Source organism: Pungitius pungitius, chromosome 10, assembly GCF_949316345.1.
Source record: "Pungitius pungitius chromosome 10, fPunPun2.1, whole genome shotgun sequence".
In the NCBI taxonomy this organism is placed as follows: Eukaryota; Metazoa; Chordata; class Actinopteri; order Perciformes; family Gasterosteidae; genus Pungitius; species Pungitius pungitius.
The window spans coordinates 7,522,005-7,534,889 of record NC_084909.1 but is presented as its reverse complement, the minus strand read 5'-3'; the positions used below and the strand labels follow the sequence as shown (position 1 = coordinate 7,534,889).

Sequence of the window (12,885 nt, the reverse complement as noted above, 5' to 3'; positions counted from 1 at the left end):
TGGATATTTCCAAGGGAAATAACAGAGAGAGGTTATTTTAGGCTACTTGTTCTCACCCCTCCAGGAGCGAATGAAAACAGTCTCTTCTAGCTGAGGTATATGAAGAAAATGTGGCTCTCTGTTTTGTCCGAGCAAACAGCAACTGCAGTGAAAAAGGAGCCAAAGAAAGAGATTTCTCCTCACTTGACCCGTGTGTTGGATTCCCGAGATGTACTTTAGCTGCTCAAGGAAGATTTTAATAACAGTCTCTGTGCTTTTCTTCCTGCATGGATTGGGGCGTGTAACGAGCAGATTAATTTCCCCTGACTCTTAACTGTTAACTCTGCCACAAAAGAGAGCTGTGAGTTCCTGTGTGTGTCGGCCAGAAAACAGGCCATATTCACAGCTCTGGTCCTTAATTTGGGTGTGGATGAGGAGGAGGGGGGGAGGGGGTTGGGGGGGGGGGGGGGGGGGGGTCATGAATGCCCTGCTCAGTTATCCAAAAGTAAATGAGTCACCTTACTGGCTCAATGTAGTGATGACTAAAGTTAGTGGAATATGGTTAAACTTTTAAATAACCAGAAGGTCTATCCTAATCTTTATTTCAGGATTCACTGTAACCCATCCCCATGTGATTCATTATTTGTTTGTGTAACTGTTTTTTAGAAATCAGAAAATTGGAAACTGAAAATCACTGCAACCACCTAATTTGAGACGTCATAATGAACAGTTCATATTGGATGGTTGCAGTGCACTCATACATGTTTCTACATAAAAGACTTAAGCTTTGCTGATAAATGTCAATTCAGGTTCACTTGTGCCTGACAGTACTTTATGATGTGAGGTAAAACCAGAATGCAAACATGGAGGCAAATACAATGTCGCCTTCTTTAAAAATTGTGCTCACAAAAAGTGGTTTGTGGGAAAAGGTTTTCTTTAATTCTTCCCACTTACTGACATTTTACACACAGATCTGAACATTTTCTGAATGTCTTTCCAACAAACGAGAGGACGCACTTGACCGCAGCAGGGAGGGCTTTCTTGTTGAGCCTGCCCTCATTTTGCTCATGTCAAATGTCCCGAGAATGAGAGTTATGTGTGTACAATGGCAGTTCTTTCAGTCCTGACACTGACATAAAGAGCAGGGCCACAGGGCTGTTTCATTGTTTACATTCTGCTGCCAGGCAACTCTCCAAACTTTATTGAAAACACTGTATGGTGCTGTTCAGCCGCAGCGTAATGCCATTGTCGGGGTTCTCACCATGGCAGTTAATGCGTTCACCTTAACAATACATTCAAATTGACTTTGGTGGAGGCAGCCTGCTATCAACTGCTGCCAAAATATTAACAAATGATCACTACTTTGCTGAGCTCGTTATGCCCTCAGTTACAAACCCTAAGACAAAAGGCCTTGTTTGTCTTTTTGGTGAGAAAAAGAGGCTGTGATGATTTTTGACTTTGTTCATGTGAAGCATTGTTTGTTTTAAAATATTGACTATCCTGCAGAATCCAAACTGACATAAAGGCCCGTTTTCCATTTAACTTTTTATACAATGAGACTTTGTTTGGTCATATGGTGAGCAGTTCAATCCTATGATACATCCTCCCATCCCTTTTAATTACAAAAAAACACTATGAATGAATGGCCCTGTTCTATAAAGTCCATTCCCAGAACAGGAAGCAGGTTTGAGGATGTGCTAATGCACCAAGAAATGGGATTTCCATGTCAATGATAGTGTGAATCCATGCTCTCAGTTTCATGGTGCTAGTAGCAATCATCTCCTTCTGATAAAACGTTCATGAGCTGGAGTAATGAAGAACACTGGAGGGCTCTTTATGTCAAGTCGGCAATGGACTTTCTTTCTATATCCTCTTTTTCCCTTTCACTTCTTCAGTTTTGTTCCATCACAACTGACATTTTGTGCAATTTCACTAAACGATATAACCAACTTGTAGTCTGCTCTTTAATTGGTATATACTCTGAGAAAAAAAATGATTTTGATAAAAATAGAGAGCATTTGCTAGAACAGCAGACGCCAACTCGTGCTCGGTGCTCATTCAGTCATGTTCTACACAGCAGATCACAACTACAACAACTTTGTTTGTGCAGCAGAGATGAAATCTACAGCCAGTCATTAAGGCAGAAATAGAGGCATTCAGTAGGGTCCTTTATCTCACATGCACGCAACGATGTGACCCTCCATTTCAACATGTCCATTGATTTTGCAAATCCTTATCTACTGACAAATTAGAAATCAATGCACCCATTTGAGGACCACCAACAATGTATTGCTGGCTCACTTGAAACGCATTGCCATTTTGTATAAAGTTGAATGACCTAAAATATATTGACTTTTGAACAAAAATCAAGGGTTTGTTCTTAGTAAGATTTTTGAAAATCGACAAAGGGGATTTACTATTTGGTAACAAGATATGCAATTAATCAAGTGTTTAAAGGACGATTAAATAGACATTTCCATTTCAGTTAGTTTGATGCGTCACCTCACTTTGCATGTAGATAACATTTTGTTCAATGAGAGGTTTGTGGTTTAGCTCTTATGAAACAGGAACAGGGAGAGAACTTCCTCCCACTATCAATCAGGAAATTAAATTCTCTTGCAGTAAAGACTACTTGCAGAATCGCTGCCCGAAAGAGTCAAAACAAGTCGGTTAGTGCTTTAAATAAAAAATATTCACAATTACTAGTTTTGCTCGTAGCTGGAGAAAAAAACTATTAGCCCACAAGAGCGGCTAAGAGTCAACTGACAATAATACAATTCCCTATGAAAAAAGACTTGAATAAAAATACCTTCTCACACTTGACTCGTTCCCATCGTGTTCTCTTCAAAAAGCAGGAAGCTGCTTGGGCCGCAGCCTCGAACCAAACAGTATTGGGGGGGTGCTTTTGCCTCTGATGGCAACTGCTGTGTCTCACAGCTCTGCTCTGACACTCAAACTTTCACATATTCAAAAAAAAAAAAACACCAATTGCACCTCTTTACAGTGTCAAGATTGTTTTGGCACAACAATTTGGCAGAATGAAACCACGCTACAAACATGTTAATGTGGACAACGTGAGAAAGGACAAAGAGGAAATTGCTTTTTTGGGGTATTTGTTTCCTTTCATTTGTAGTTTCTTGGACTCTTGACAGCAAGGTTTCGTTTCATCCTCCTCCACCTCTCTCTGGGGCTTTTGGAATCTGATCTGTGCCCCCCCCCCCAACCCCCACCCCACCCCTTCCCAACATTCCTCCTCTCCCCCGGCATGCCAGAGTCCTCCGCTCTGCCCTCGGTCTGATCCCACATTTCTGCAGACCCACAGCAGATTGTTTATTTTGCCAGACACGGAGGAAACGTGGAGGGACCCTTACGTTAGCTCAAGATACACTACTGCTGAGCTCCAGCCTGGCTCCAGTGTGATGTGTATCTAGATCAGGCCCCCTTTAAGCCTATTATCCCTTTCACCAGCGACACATCACAAAGGACAATGGGACAGAGCGCCTGGGGTACAGACGATCACACCAGTAGATACATGGTATTGAGCATGCAAACACTCCAGTCATCCTAACAGTAAACAGATCATTCAATAAACCACATACACCGATGTCCTATAATAGAAGAAAGGGCAACCCCCCCCCCCCCCCCAACACAAACAACTGACCCTTTTATATGCCTTCTTTGGGATTGTCCCTAGAGATCGTTTCTGCAAACATGTATGAGGCCTGTTTGCAACACCGATGTCCTCTTGTAAGTGGTGAGGTCAGGGTATTGACAAATGTGCATTGGGGGAACAGAAACCCCCCCCCCCCCCCCGCCAAGGGCATAATCATGGTTTAGACATTGGGGGGGGGGGGTCAAAATGAACCATGAATACCCTTTCCCATATTTATTTTTTTGTTAAGTGCATTACCTACAATTCTATATTTATATTTGAACATTCAGACATTTAGAACATGGCTGACCATTTGAATTCACATCTTTTATGAGGCTACTCATTTTATTTGCTTACACCTTTAGCTCAGTATCAACTGCTGGTCCAGTTTTCTCTGCTTTTTAGGGAACCTCAAATCCATCCTCCATTACTCTACCTCCTCTCCAACAAGTTAACTAACGTTACTTTCCTTTCTCTCAACTGACTGATAACCATGACAACGCAGAACAGCGCAAGTTGGTTTCAACGAAATCACACAGGTTTACAATTAGAAGGGGGGATTAAAACACTTATGTTTTTCTTAACAAATGGGGGGGGGACCCCTCAAAGAATGCGTGGTCACGCCCTTGGCCCCCGCTCACTTTAATGTGGTCATTGGTTGCGTATCTGTTTTAGGTGGCTGCACGTAACAGAGATTGAGAACCTGTCTGAAGGCATCTCATGGTTTGTAATGAATGCAAGCTGCGTATTTCCCTTCTCCTTTTCAGCACTACGGGTTATTGTATAATGTTAATATTGGCCTTGTAATGCCGGAAATACACATATTTCGTCGTAGCTGACATTAATCCATGGCAGAGCTATATGGAGGAGATTACGATTTATGAGAGTGAAGAAAGCCCATTGGGAGGTAATCCAAGTATCAAAAAACGAGCGACTAAACTGAGACTGCTACATGAAAGGGAACAAAGTATTCATGGATCTGTCACGTCATGTTTGCAATTTTCCCATCTCGTTTCCCAGAGCATGACAGGAAAAGTTAATAAAGAGTATATTGCAGCAATATTCCTAATTTTATGGTCTTTTCGGGTAACATATTGACATTCTAAGTAGTCAGCAAAACGGAAAAAAAGAAAATGGTATTTGGAGTAAATTACGTCGTTTTCAGTCTAAGATTTGTTATTTGTTCTTTACCACAAGACAAGAGTCACTTCAAATTGTCAAATATTCCTGGTTAAAAGCCACCATGAATAATATGTGACACCTCTCAGAGGGAATGCTGTTAAAGAAGTTTGTGTTGTTTCACATAGGAATGGATGGCATTCTGGGAGTGTAAGTCATTCTCAGGAGGATCAGAGGTTGATGTTGGAATGTCAGGGAGGGTCAAGACGACAATATCTGAAAATGACCCCCAGGAGGAAGCAGGCTGCTGGTGTCCCGCGGTGCTGGACGGTCCCAACAAAGCTCTGCACCAATTCACAGCTGATGAAGAACCAAGAAAATGCTCATTCATGGCTGTGAATTATATCAGTGACAGACTGAGACTCAGAATCTTTTTTATAAATTGTAAAAATAATTAGTGTGAATTGCCTCATGAGGGGTAAGGAGCATAGTGTGAGAGTTAATGTTACTATGTGCAGTAATTTATTACATGAGACTTTGTCACATCACCATGTTGAAAGGCCCTGTAAGTAATGTAAGGTATCAGTATCAGTGCATTATGGTCGTTAAAGAAAAAAAATCATTTAGTGCATCATATATTATCATTTGGGAAATATTACACGGAAACTGTAGGTGTTGGAACAAGTGCGATCTGCTCTTTCAATTTACACAGCTAAAACCCTCACACTGATCACTTGGGACTGTCCTTGTTTCACTTATTATTACAACTTCAGTGGGTTATACCAACTGTGACTCTAGGCCCTGGGAACCACTAACTTTATTTTAAAAATTGAATTTTTCAATGAATTGCTCACGGCTGCCATCTACTGGTGATTATTTTGTCCAGCCAGTACTTTTTGGATTGCCTTTTTCTGAGGGGAGTTGTTAATGAAGCGAGGAGTCTGAGTGATGCGCCTCGATCATGTGCAGACATAGTTGTACATAAAACAATGGAGGATTGATGAGGGGGGGGGGGGGGATTCCCATTTTGTCACAAGGACAGAGTATTGCGTCATAGCTTTGTTTGTACATGCTGGAAAGAAGACTATACAAAAATAGGTACCAGAGCAGTGAAACATGTGGACATGCTTCAGGGTGTATAGCCCATAGTTTTTGGGAGAAGTAAGCCACTGACTATTAAAAATGAAAAAAAAATTTAAAAGAAAAAAAAAACATTGTCTTGTCATTTCTCAAAGAAACATAGGTCTAGGAGTTATTACCAGTGTCAAAATGAACTGCTGCAACAGAAGGGCCGCTATGCCTGTGCCTGTGCTAATTCTGAGCTAATTGTCCACCGCTGGCTGTGGAAGAACTGAATGTTCTGTCATCATTATTTCCTCCTCATCAGGGACTTTGTAGGTTTTTTAGGGGTGGATGGGGAGGAGCATAATGGGGCCTTTATGTCACAGAACAAACAAACCTGTTCCCATGTGGTATAAATTGTGGCCACAGGTTGCATTTTGTTCTTAACCGGCATCGCCAGAGGGCACCACAGCTCACTCCTGATGTGTGTAATGCAGAGCAGATGATCTGATCTCGCCTTGATGTTGTTGCTGTCACAGTATGGGCAAGCCACAAAGTGGTTGTGTACATACAGACTGTGGGAGAAATTGTTATTCATTATTCATATGTGTGGGAGTGAGGCATGTCCACTTAATCATGATTAGTCTCATTTGCAATTGATTGAAGAATAATTTGTGTTTGCTGACCTCCAGTGGTGTTAGCTCTCACCTCGCTGCAGTGAGCCCAATTCATGTTATATGTGCACACACAGAACAATGAAGATACAATTCTTATTTAGGTTTTGAACAATGCAATACAAAAGAGTTCAATATAAGATAAGATAAAAAATGAGATTTTTTGCACGATTTATGATAAATAACAAGAAAAGATAGAAGAAAAGCTACAGAAGATTTTTTAACTTTTCAGGTTAAAAGATTTTTTTTTAAACAGCAAATAATTTTACTACAGCCATCACACATTTCCTGCTATGGCGTTTGACCCTCAGTTTAATTAAAACAACAGATTTTTCACCATTCTAATATTTTCAAACCAGACCAAAATGAGGCATAAACTTTTCAAATGTTCAGCTGACAGTTAAAAAAGGAAATGTATGTTAAACTCTTAACTTACACATAGACCCAAAATTATTATATAATTGACTGATTTAATTCAATCTAACTAAACATAACTTTATTTTGGGGCATTTGACTGTGTGAGCACATGACAAATTGATGCTATACAGTAGTGGTTTTGAGATACATTGAGTATAATGAGCAAAACACAAAATGACACACTACAATAAACTGTGGCCTTCAGAGGTCTGTGTGTCAGAATGTTAATTATCTTCTCTTGATTTAAATAATTGCACATTTGTGAAGAAATTCTAAACCACTCAAGTGCAATGTCGACTAAAGTAAACCCCTTTAATTAGATTATTTTGACATGGCAGATAGAAAAAGTTAAAAGCTACTGCCTGCAGCCCCTCCTACTTATTTTGGACCGAACTTGCAGAACATGCACGTGAGACGTACTTTTTGCAAAGTTAAAACGAGCACCGTGTGTCCCCAATCATGTTTTCTTTTTCTTCTTCTTGTTTTTTTTTTTTCTCGCCATGCACAACAGTCGGTTGCAGCCGCGCAGGCTGGAAGAACCCTTGAGCAGCACAAACCACCCTGCGCTCCTCTCAGCTCGGCGCTGATTGGTCGGCATCGAGCGAAGGCGGAAGTCTACAGCGCGCGGGGATTCCCCGAGGGAAGTTCCCAAAACTCAACTAGGCTATGTAAAACATACGTTGCCATATCCTCTCTGGCGCTTCGCGACTCTTGCTTCGGGAGAATTTGAGGGGACGACGCTGCGGCGGTGTCAAAGGCCTCTCCCCCCCCCTCACTCACTCACAAACACACACACCACCCCCCCAACTTTATTTGGACTTGGATCGTTTTTTTGCTCCGAATGAAGGTAAGAGGACGTTCGCCCATTGGCGGAGAGGAGACCCGGATCCGCGGGTCGGTTGAATGAGCAACGGGCGACCCGCTCTCGTGCGGTTTGAGGAATACGGAACTGTGGATTAGTGTTTTTAAATGACATGTTTTGTCAAGGTGCTTCCCTGCTGCGCCTCGGTCGTTAGTGTTGCTGCAGTGCAACTCGCTTTGCTGTCGTCCCGGAGCCGTTTGGTGTGACGGGGTTAACCTTATGTGTGTTGGGGGTTTATCAATAATCGATGACCGCTCTAGAGGTGAGACTGACATCGGCCTCTTGCTGGTCTCGGCTTCATCTCCACTCCGCTTGTAAACTTTTAGACAAAGTAAGCGTGCTGCTCTACCTGCTTCCAAAGTTGTTTGAAGGTCTCTGCTGGACATGATCACACAAAAACATGGAAGGCTTGTTTGTTGTCATGACTTTTCAAGGGTTTAGTTGCTCATCAACGTCATCATTTCTTAACGAATTAGAACGAGGCACTTTGCAATTCACTGTAATATCTTACTCGGTTTTGTGATTGCATTCATATCTTACTTTAATCAAACAAATAATTTGTCATCTCTCTAAGGAGTTATTAAGCTCTTTGTACTATTATTTGTACAATGTAAAAGAAGCAAAAGGGTTCACTAACTAAAATGGTCTGTCTTTCAGGGTGTGTTTCATTTCACTGTAAATTTGAAAGTTAAAAACACTGACATCTGGGTTTCACTTATAGGGCTCATGTCTGCTGTGTCAGGGATGATTGTGGAGCACACGGCATGGAAAAGAACATCGGAGACCAGCTCAATAAAGCTTTTGAAGCTTATCGCCAGGTCTCCATTGAAAAGGACAATGCCAAAAAGGAGCTGGAACAAATGGTAACGACGCCGGAAGACTCTCTCCAACTTTGTGTGAAATGTGCCATGCTTTATCAGTATAGCAAAACAAAAAAAAATGTGAGAAGTGTGTCTTCTCATGTTATTTCTGTTAACAGTCTGATAGCGAGAAAACCGTTGAGAAAAAAGGGCTTATTATTCATATATGTAAATGGCAACGTGACACAGACACAACGGCATTGACCTGATTGCGGATATTGGTGCTTAAAATAACGCAAACACTCATTTTTACAGAGTGAACACTATGAGCGATACACTCGAAAACTTCAAAAGCAGATCCAGGACCAGCAGCAGTTGATTTCAAAACTTGAAGCTAAGTTATCAGCAAAAAGGCAACCATCAGGTTAGTGAGACGGGCAAGAGGATGTTTTCATGCAGAAGAAGTTATTCATGCCCCTGTTGCATAACCTTCTGGGCGGTAATATTGGACAGTGGTACATTTTACTGAATCTGGTCGACCTGGCATTGCATCCTGTTGAAAATGTCGATTTAGACGTCTTCGTGTTCCTCAGGGGAGATGAAATGCGAGCCTTGCAACCATCTCGCTGATGGGGCCAGCGCTTATATGAAAATGCAGCACTTGGTAAGTTCGCTGTGTGGGGCCCTTTTTTCATGTCTCCACTTTGGAAAAACCAAAGCAATATGATAGCTGCGGAACTGTTTTTTTTTCTTTTTTTTCGTCTTTCATCTTGTTCCCATATTTTAAAATGCAAAAGAGCATACTTACGGCTTCCTCTCACATGAAACAAATGGTGATCGTAATTTAGCTTGGGAAGTTAATGGTAAGCTACACGGCTCACAATTCGGTTGATCCATTTATGATTCATGCTTCATGATGACTTTTGAGCACAGCCCTAGTGCCTGAAATGTCTCGGCATCACCCTTTTTTAATTAGTATGTATGCAACTATACACGGTACACATATTTATTTTCAGTTTGTAACTATTGGCTGCAAAGTTTGTTGACTCGGCAAAGAAAAATTCTCTCCTAGTTCATGTTTCCGTTCATTTGTTTTCCAAAGGTTCAAGCAATCCAGGAAACCAAGATTACATTGCCCCTGTGATTGTACCCACCCTTTATTTTCCTCCTCGTGAGGTGTATCCGCGTTTACTTCACCAGATGGTGCTAGAGGATTGTATCGCGTCTACACTCCAGCAGCTTGAGCTTCATTGTTCATTATTTATTGGGCCAGAAAACATTTTCCACCAAGTAAATTTCTATTTGTGATGCAGATACATGAACAATGTGCCCTCTGATAATTGTTGCTAATGATCATTTTAAATCTAATGTGTCTTTTTACAGGAGAAAACTGACACTGTTGCTTCTAGTTGTCCAGTCAACAGCAGCTTTGACTAGTATGTCTCTAAGACTTTTTATTGGTATAAAAATCATGGGCATTTACAGTTAAGGGATGGATTTTGTTTTCTTACTCTTTATTTATTTATTTGTTTGTCAGTCAGGACATGCTGAAAGCATTTGAAGCCATTCAAGGGAAATTCCGGCAGATTCGCTCTCTAACCAGGAGACAAAAAGATCACCTTAAAAGGTTCCATGGAGGAAGCAGTGCATCAAACGGTGATATTAACATGTATTCAAAACTGCTGTTTATTTTAAAGCCGGAATATAAATCTGTTTGTTTGGTTAATTAAATTAATACATATATACAAAATTTACTTTTTCGAAACAGGTTTGTATATTTGTCATATAAACATATGATTTAACCTTCCTTTCAGATAATTAGATCTTAACACCTTAGCTAGGACTCTGCTCAAATGCATTGTTATTTTGATTCATAGCAGGCCTTCGTTGTTTAAAAATGTGATAATGTGTGTGTAAAAAGTGTAATGGAATGACATTATTATTTTTGTAGAGGAAATAAGAATTATTGTTGTGTATATACCCTTGCACAAACAGGTGCATAGTGCATTTATATTAAAATATATGCTTCTTCACATGTCAAAAGCTCAATTGTTAATAAAGCCAGCGCGGTAATACATCGACATGGCGACCCCCCCCCAAAAGAAAAACGGCGTAAACCCTCTCTTCACAGATCAGTGGTTCTCCATGCCCATCCAGTGCACGGACCGCACGGCAGAGAGGCCCTTTTCCTCGCCGCTGAGGTCAGCGGTGGCTGCCCCGCCGCCGCCGCCCATGCCGCCCCCCATGCCTCTGGCGTCTCGCTGCGCCAGCCCCGAAGACAAGGACCTAGAAGACTCTCTCACCAAACTCAGTGTCAAGTTCCCGCCCTCCGCGGACAGCGAATACGACTTTCTGAACAGCGCTCCGGAGAGACACAGCGGCCTGGCCGTGTTCCTGAAGCGGCCTCCCCGCGGCGTCCCCTCCACACTGACAGAAGAGGAGCCCGTGAAACTGCCCGCGCCTTTTGTCTACCCTCCATCACCCACCCACGCGCCATCGTCCCCGCTCTCCCAGGAGAGCGTGCGGGGACCCCAGCAGGTGAGAATCACAGGAGAAAGTCTTGAGAAAACTAGTGGCAAATTATCCGTCTCTGATTGGTCTTCGCTTAATGGAGGAGTGAAACAGTGTGATATCCATGAAAAAAAAGAAAAAAATCCCCTTGGCTTAACTTTAAACGTATTACTGTGTAATGTGTGCTGATTCTTTTTTTTTTTTTTAAACTTAAGCATGGATGCTCTGGTTATATTTGGCATCTTTGCTGGGGAGTGTGAGCCAGATGGAAGCACATTACAGTGTCTGAATCAGATGAAACAAGTTTGATGGTTAAGTGGGATTTTTTTATTTATTTTGCTGATGTGTATAAATGCCTAATAAAAGAAATTATGAATGACATAGGAGCAGCATCTCAAACTTGGTTCAAGAGTTTTTCACAGCGTAATTATTTCCCTAGATCACATCCACGCGGGCATTGGTAATAGGCGAGGCTGGTGTGATGGTGTGGTTGAACACATACAGAGCAGGATAATTAAACACTTGAGGATAGCGTTTTGCTTTTTATTGTTGTGGAGTATTCGTTCAGACATTTGTGTTGACGTATTCTTGTATTCCTCAAAGCAGATACCCCAATTTAAGGTCCAAGTGGTCCAGCATGCTTTATTAGAGTTAGTGTAAAGGTTGTTAACGCCGTGAATAATGTACTGTTTTCTTTGGTTCCTCCTGCTCTGCAGCCTCTGTGGAGCCCCGAGCCGGGTGATGCGGTTGACGTGGGAACAGAGCTGGCGACGCCTCAGAGCAGCAGTCCTGATAAATGTGCTTTCTGCCACGCTGTGGTTCCCCAGGACCGAATGAACAGCCACCTCTACTCGCATTTCTCCGCTAAGAATGAAACCGACACTTGCCGGTGAAGACAGAGACCGACGCCGGGGTCAGGGGCCTCGGCTGCTCCCATACTTACGGTATCGGAGGTCTAGTCCTGTCTGCCTCAAAGAACACGCGGCGTAATGGATTTGAAATGACACTGCAAGAAGACTTGGATCCATTTATTTAATATTGAAGAATTGACTGCTTTACTTTCTTGCCCATTATATTCTTCAAATGTCACGCTGAGATTTAACAAGTGATGACAATACGTAACATGAAATGTGTGTGTGTGTGTGTATATATATATATATATATATGGGGCAAATAAAGCAGACATATAATCTGTTTTTTATCATTTTGATAATTTTCAATATGGAAACATGAAACAGGTTGGCAGTCAAGGCCATAAAGTGTATTATTACATAAATATATAACGTGTTCAAGTTGTGTATGTATTAATTTTAATTCTTCTACATGCTCTGCAACTTAATTTATTTATATATATACATATAAGCAACTTAATTTTTATATATATATATATTATATAAAATTATGATTTAACTAAATATAAATTAGTTTTGCTTTGTAAATTTCCAAAACATTCTGTTCCAATCAGACTTTCAGACTATCTAAAACCTTTTAAATTAACAGCTCACAGATATCTCCGAACAACAATATGTTACCGACGATGAATTGCAAAATGTAAACAACATTCATCCAATCACTCAAATGTTTAGTATTTACATGGTGATTAGCACTATTTTTGATAGCACTATATTCCATTGGATGTTCCATATTATGTAGTTCAACCAAGATAATTTGAAACAGCTGTACGTTATTCTTGGTAGCGAGTTGGGAATATTACCAATTTAGAAATCAATTTCAGACCTAGCTTGCCATGTATTCATTAAAAGTGTCTACACAGATGGCTGCACGCATTATTAGGATCAAGCTCATTGT

At 41.2% G+C, this 12,885-nt stretch overlaps 1 protein-coding gene across 2 annotated transcripts; it reads left to right on the top strand.

Annotated features, from left to right (window-relative positions):
• The first annotated feature begins 7,546 nt into the window (after positions 1-7,546).
• tank (TRAF family member-associated NFKB activator) lies at positions 7,547-12,358 on the top strand. 2 transcript variants are annotated; one of them, XM_037489644.2, is made up of 8 exons: positions 7,547-7,750; positions 8,487-8,628; positions 8,881-8,989; positions 9,159-9,229; positions 9,949-10,001; positions 10,103-10,221; positions 10,697-11,103; positions 11,793-12,358. In XM_037489644.2, exons 2-8 carry the CDS (start codon positions 8,530-8,532, stop codon positions 11,967-11,969), a joined length of 1,035 nt encoding a protein of 344 aa, XP_037345541.2. In that variant the 5' UTR covers positions 7,547-7,750; positions 8,487-8,529; the 3' UTR covers positions 11,970-12,358. The 2 variants fall into 2 exon arrangements, with proteins under 2 accessions (XP_037345541.2, XP_062420831.1); XM_062564847.1 differs by lacking the exon at positions 7,547-7,750 and having other exon boundaries at positions 7,829-8,628.
• Positions 12,359-12,885: the final 527 nt, after the last annotated feature.

Excerpts from the sequence above, each read along its gene's own strand:
- tank (XM_037489644.2), top strand. The coding sequence starts at position 8,530 with ATGGAAAAGAACATCGGAGACCAGCTCAATAAAGCTTTTGAAGCTTAT. Across the intron at positions 8,629-8,880 it reads AAAAGGAGCTGGAACAAATG|AGTGAACACTATGAGCGATA; the intron begins GTAACGACGCCG and ends TCATTTTTACAG. Across the intron at positions 11,104-11,792 it reads GCGTGCGGGGACCCCAGCAG|CCTCTGTGGAGCCCCGAGCC; the intron begins GTGAGAATCACA and ends CCTGCTCTGCAG.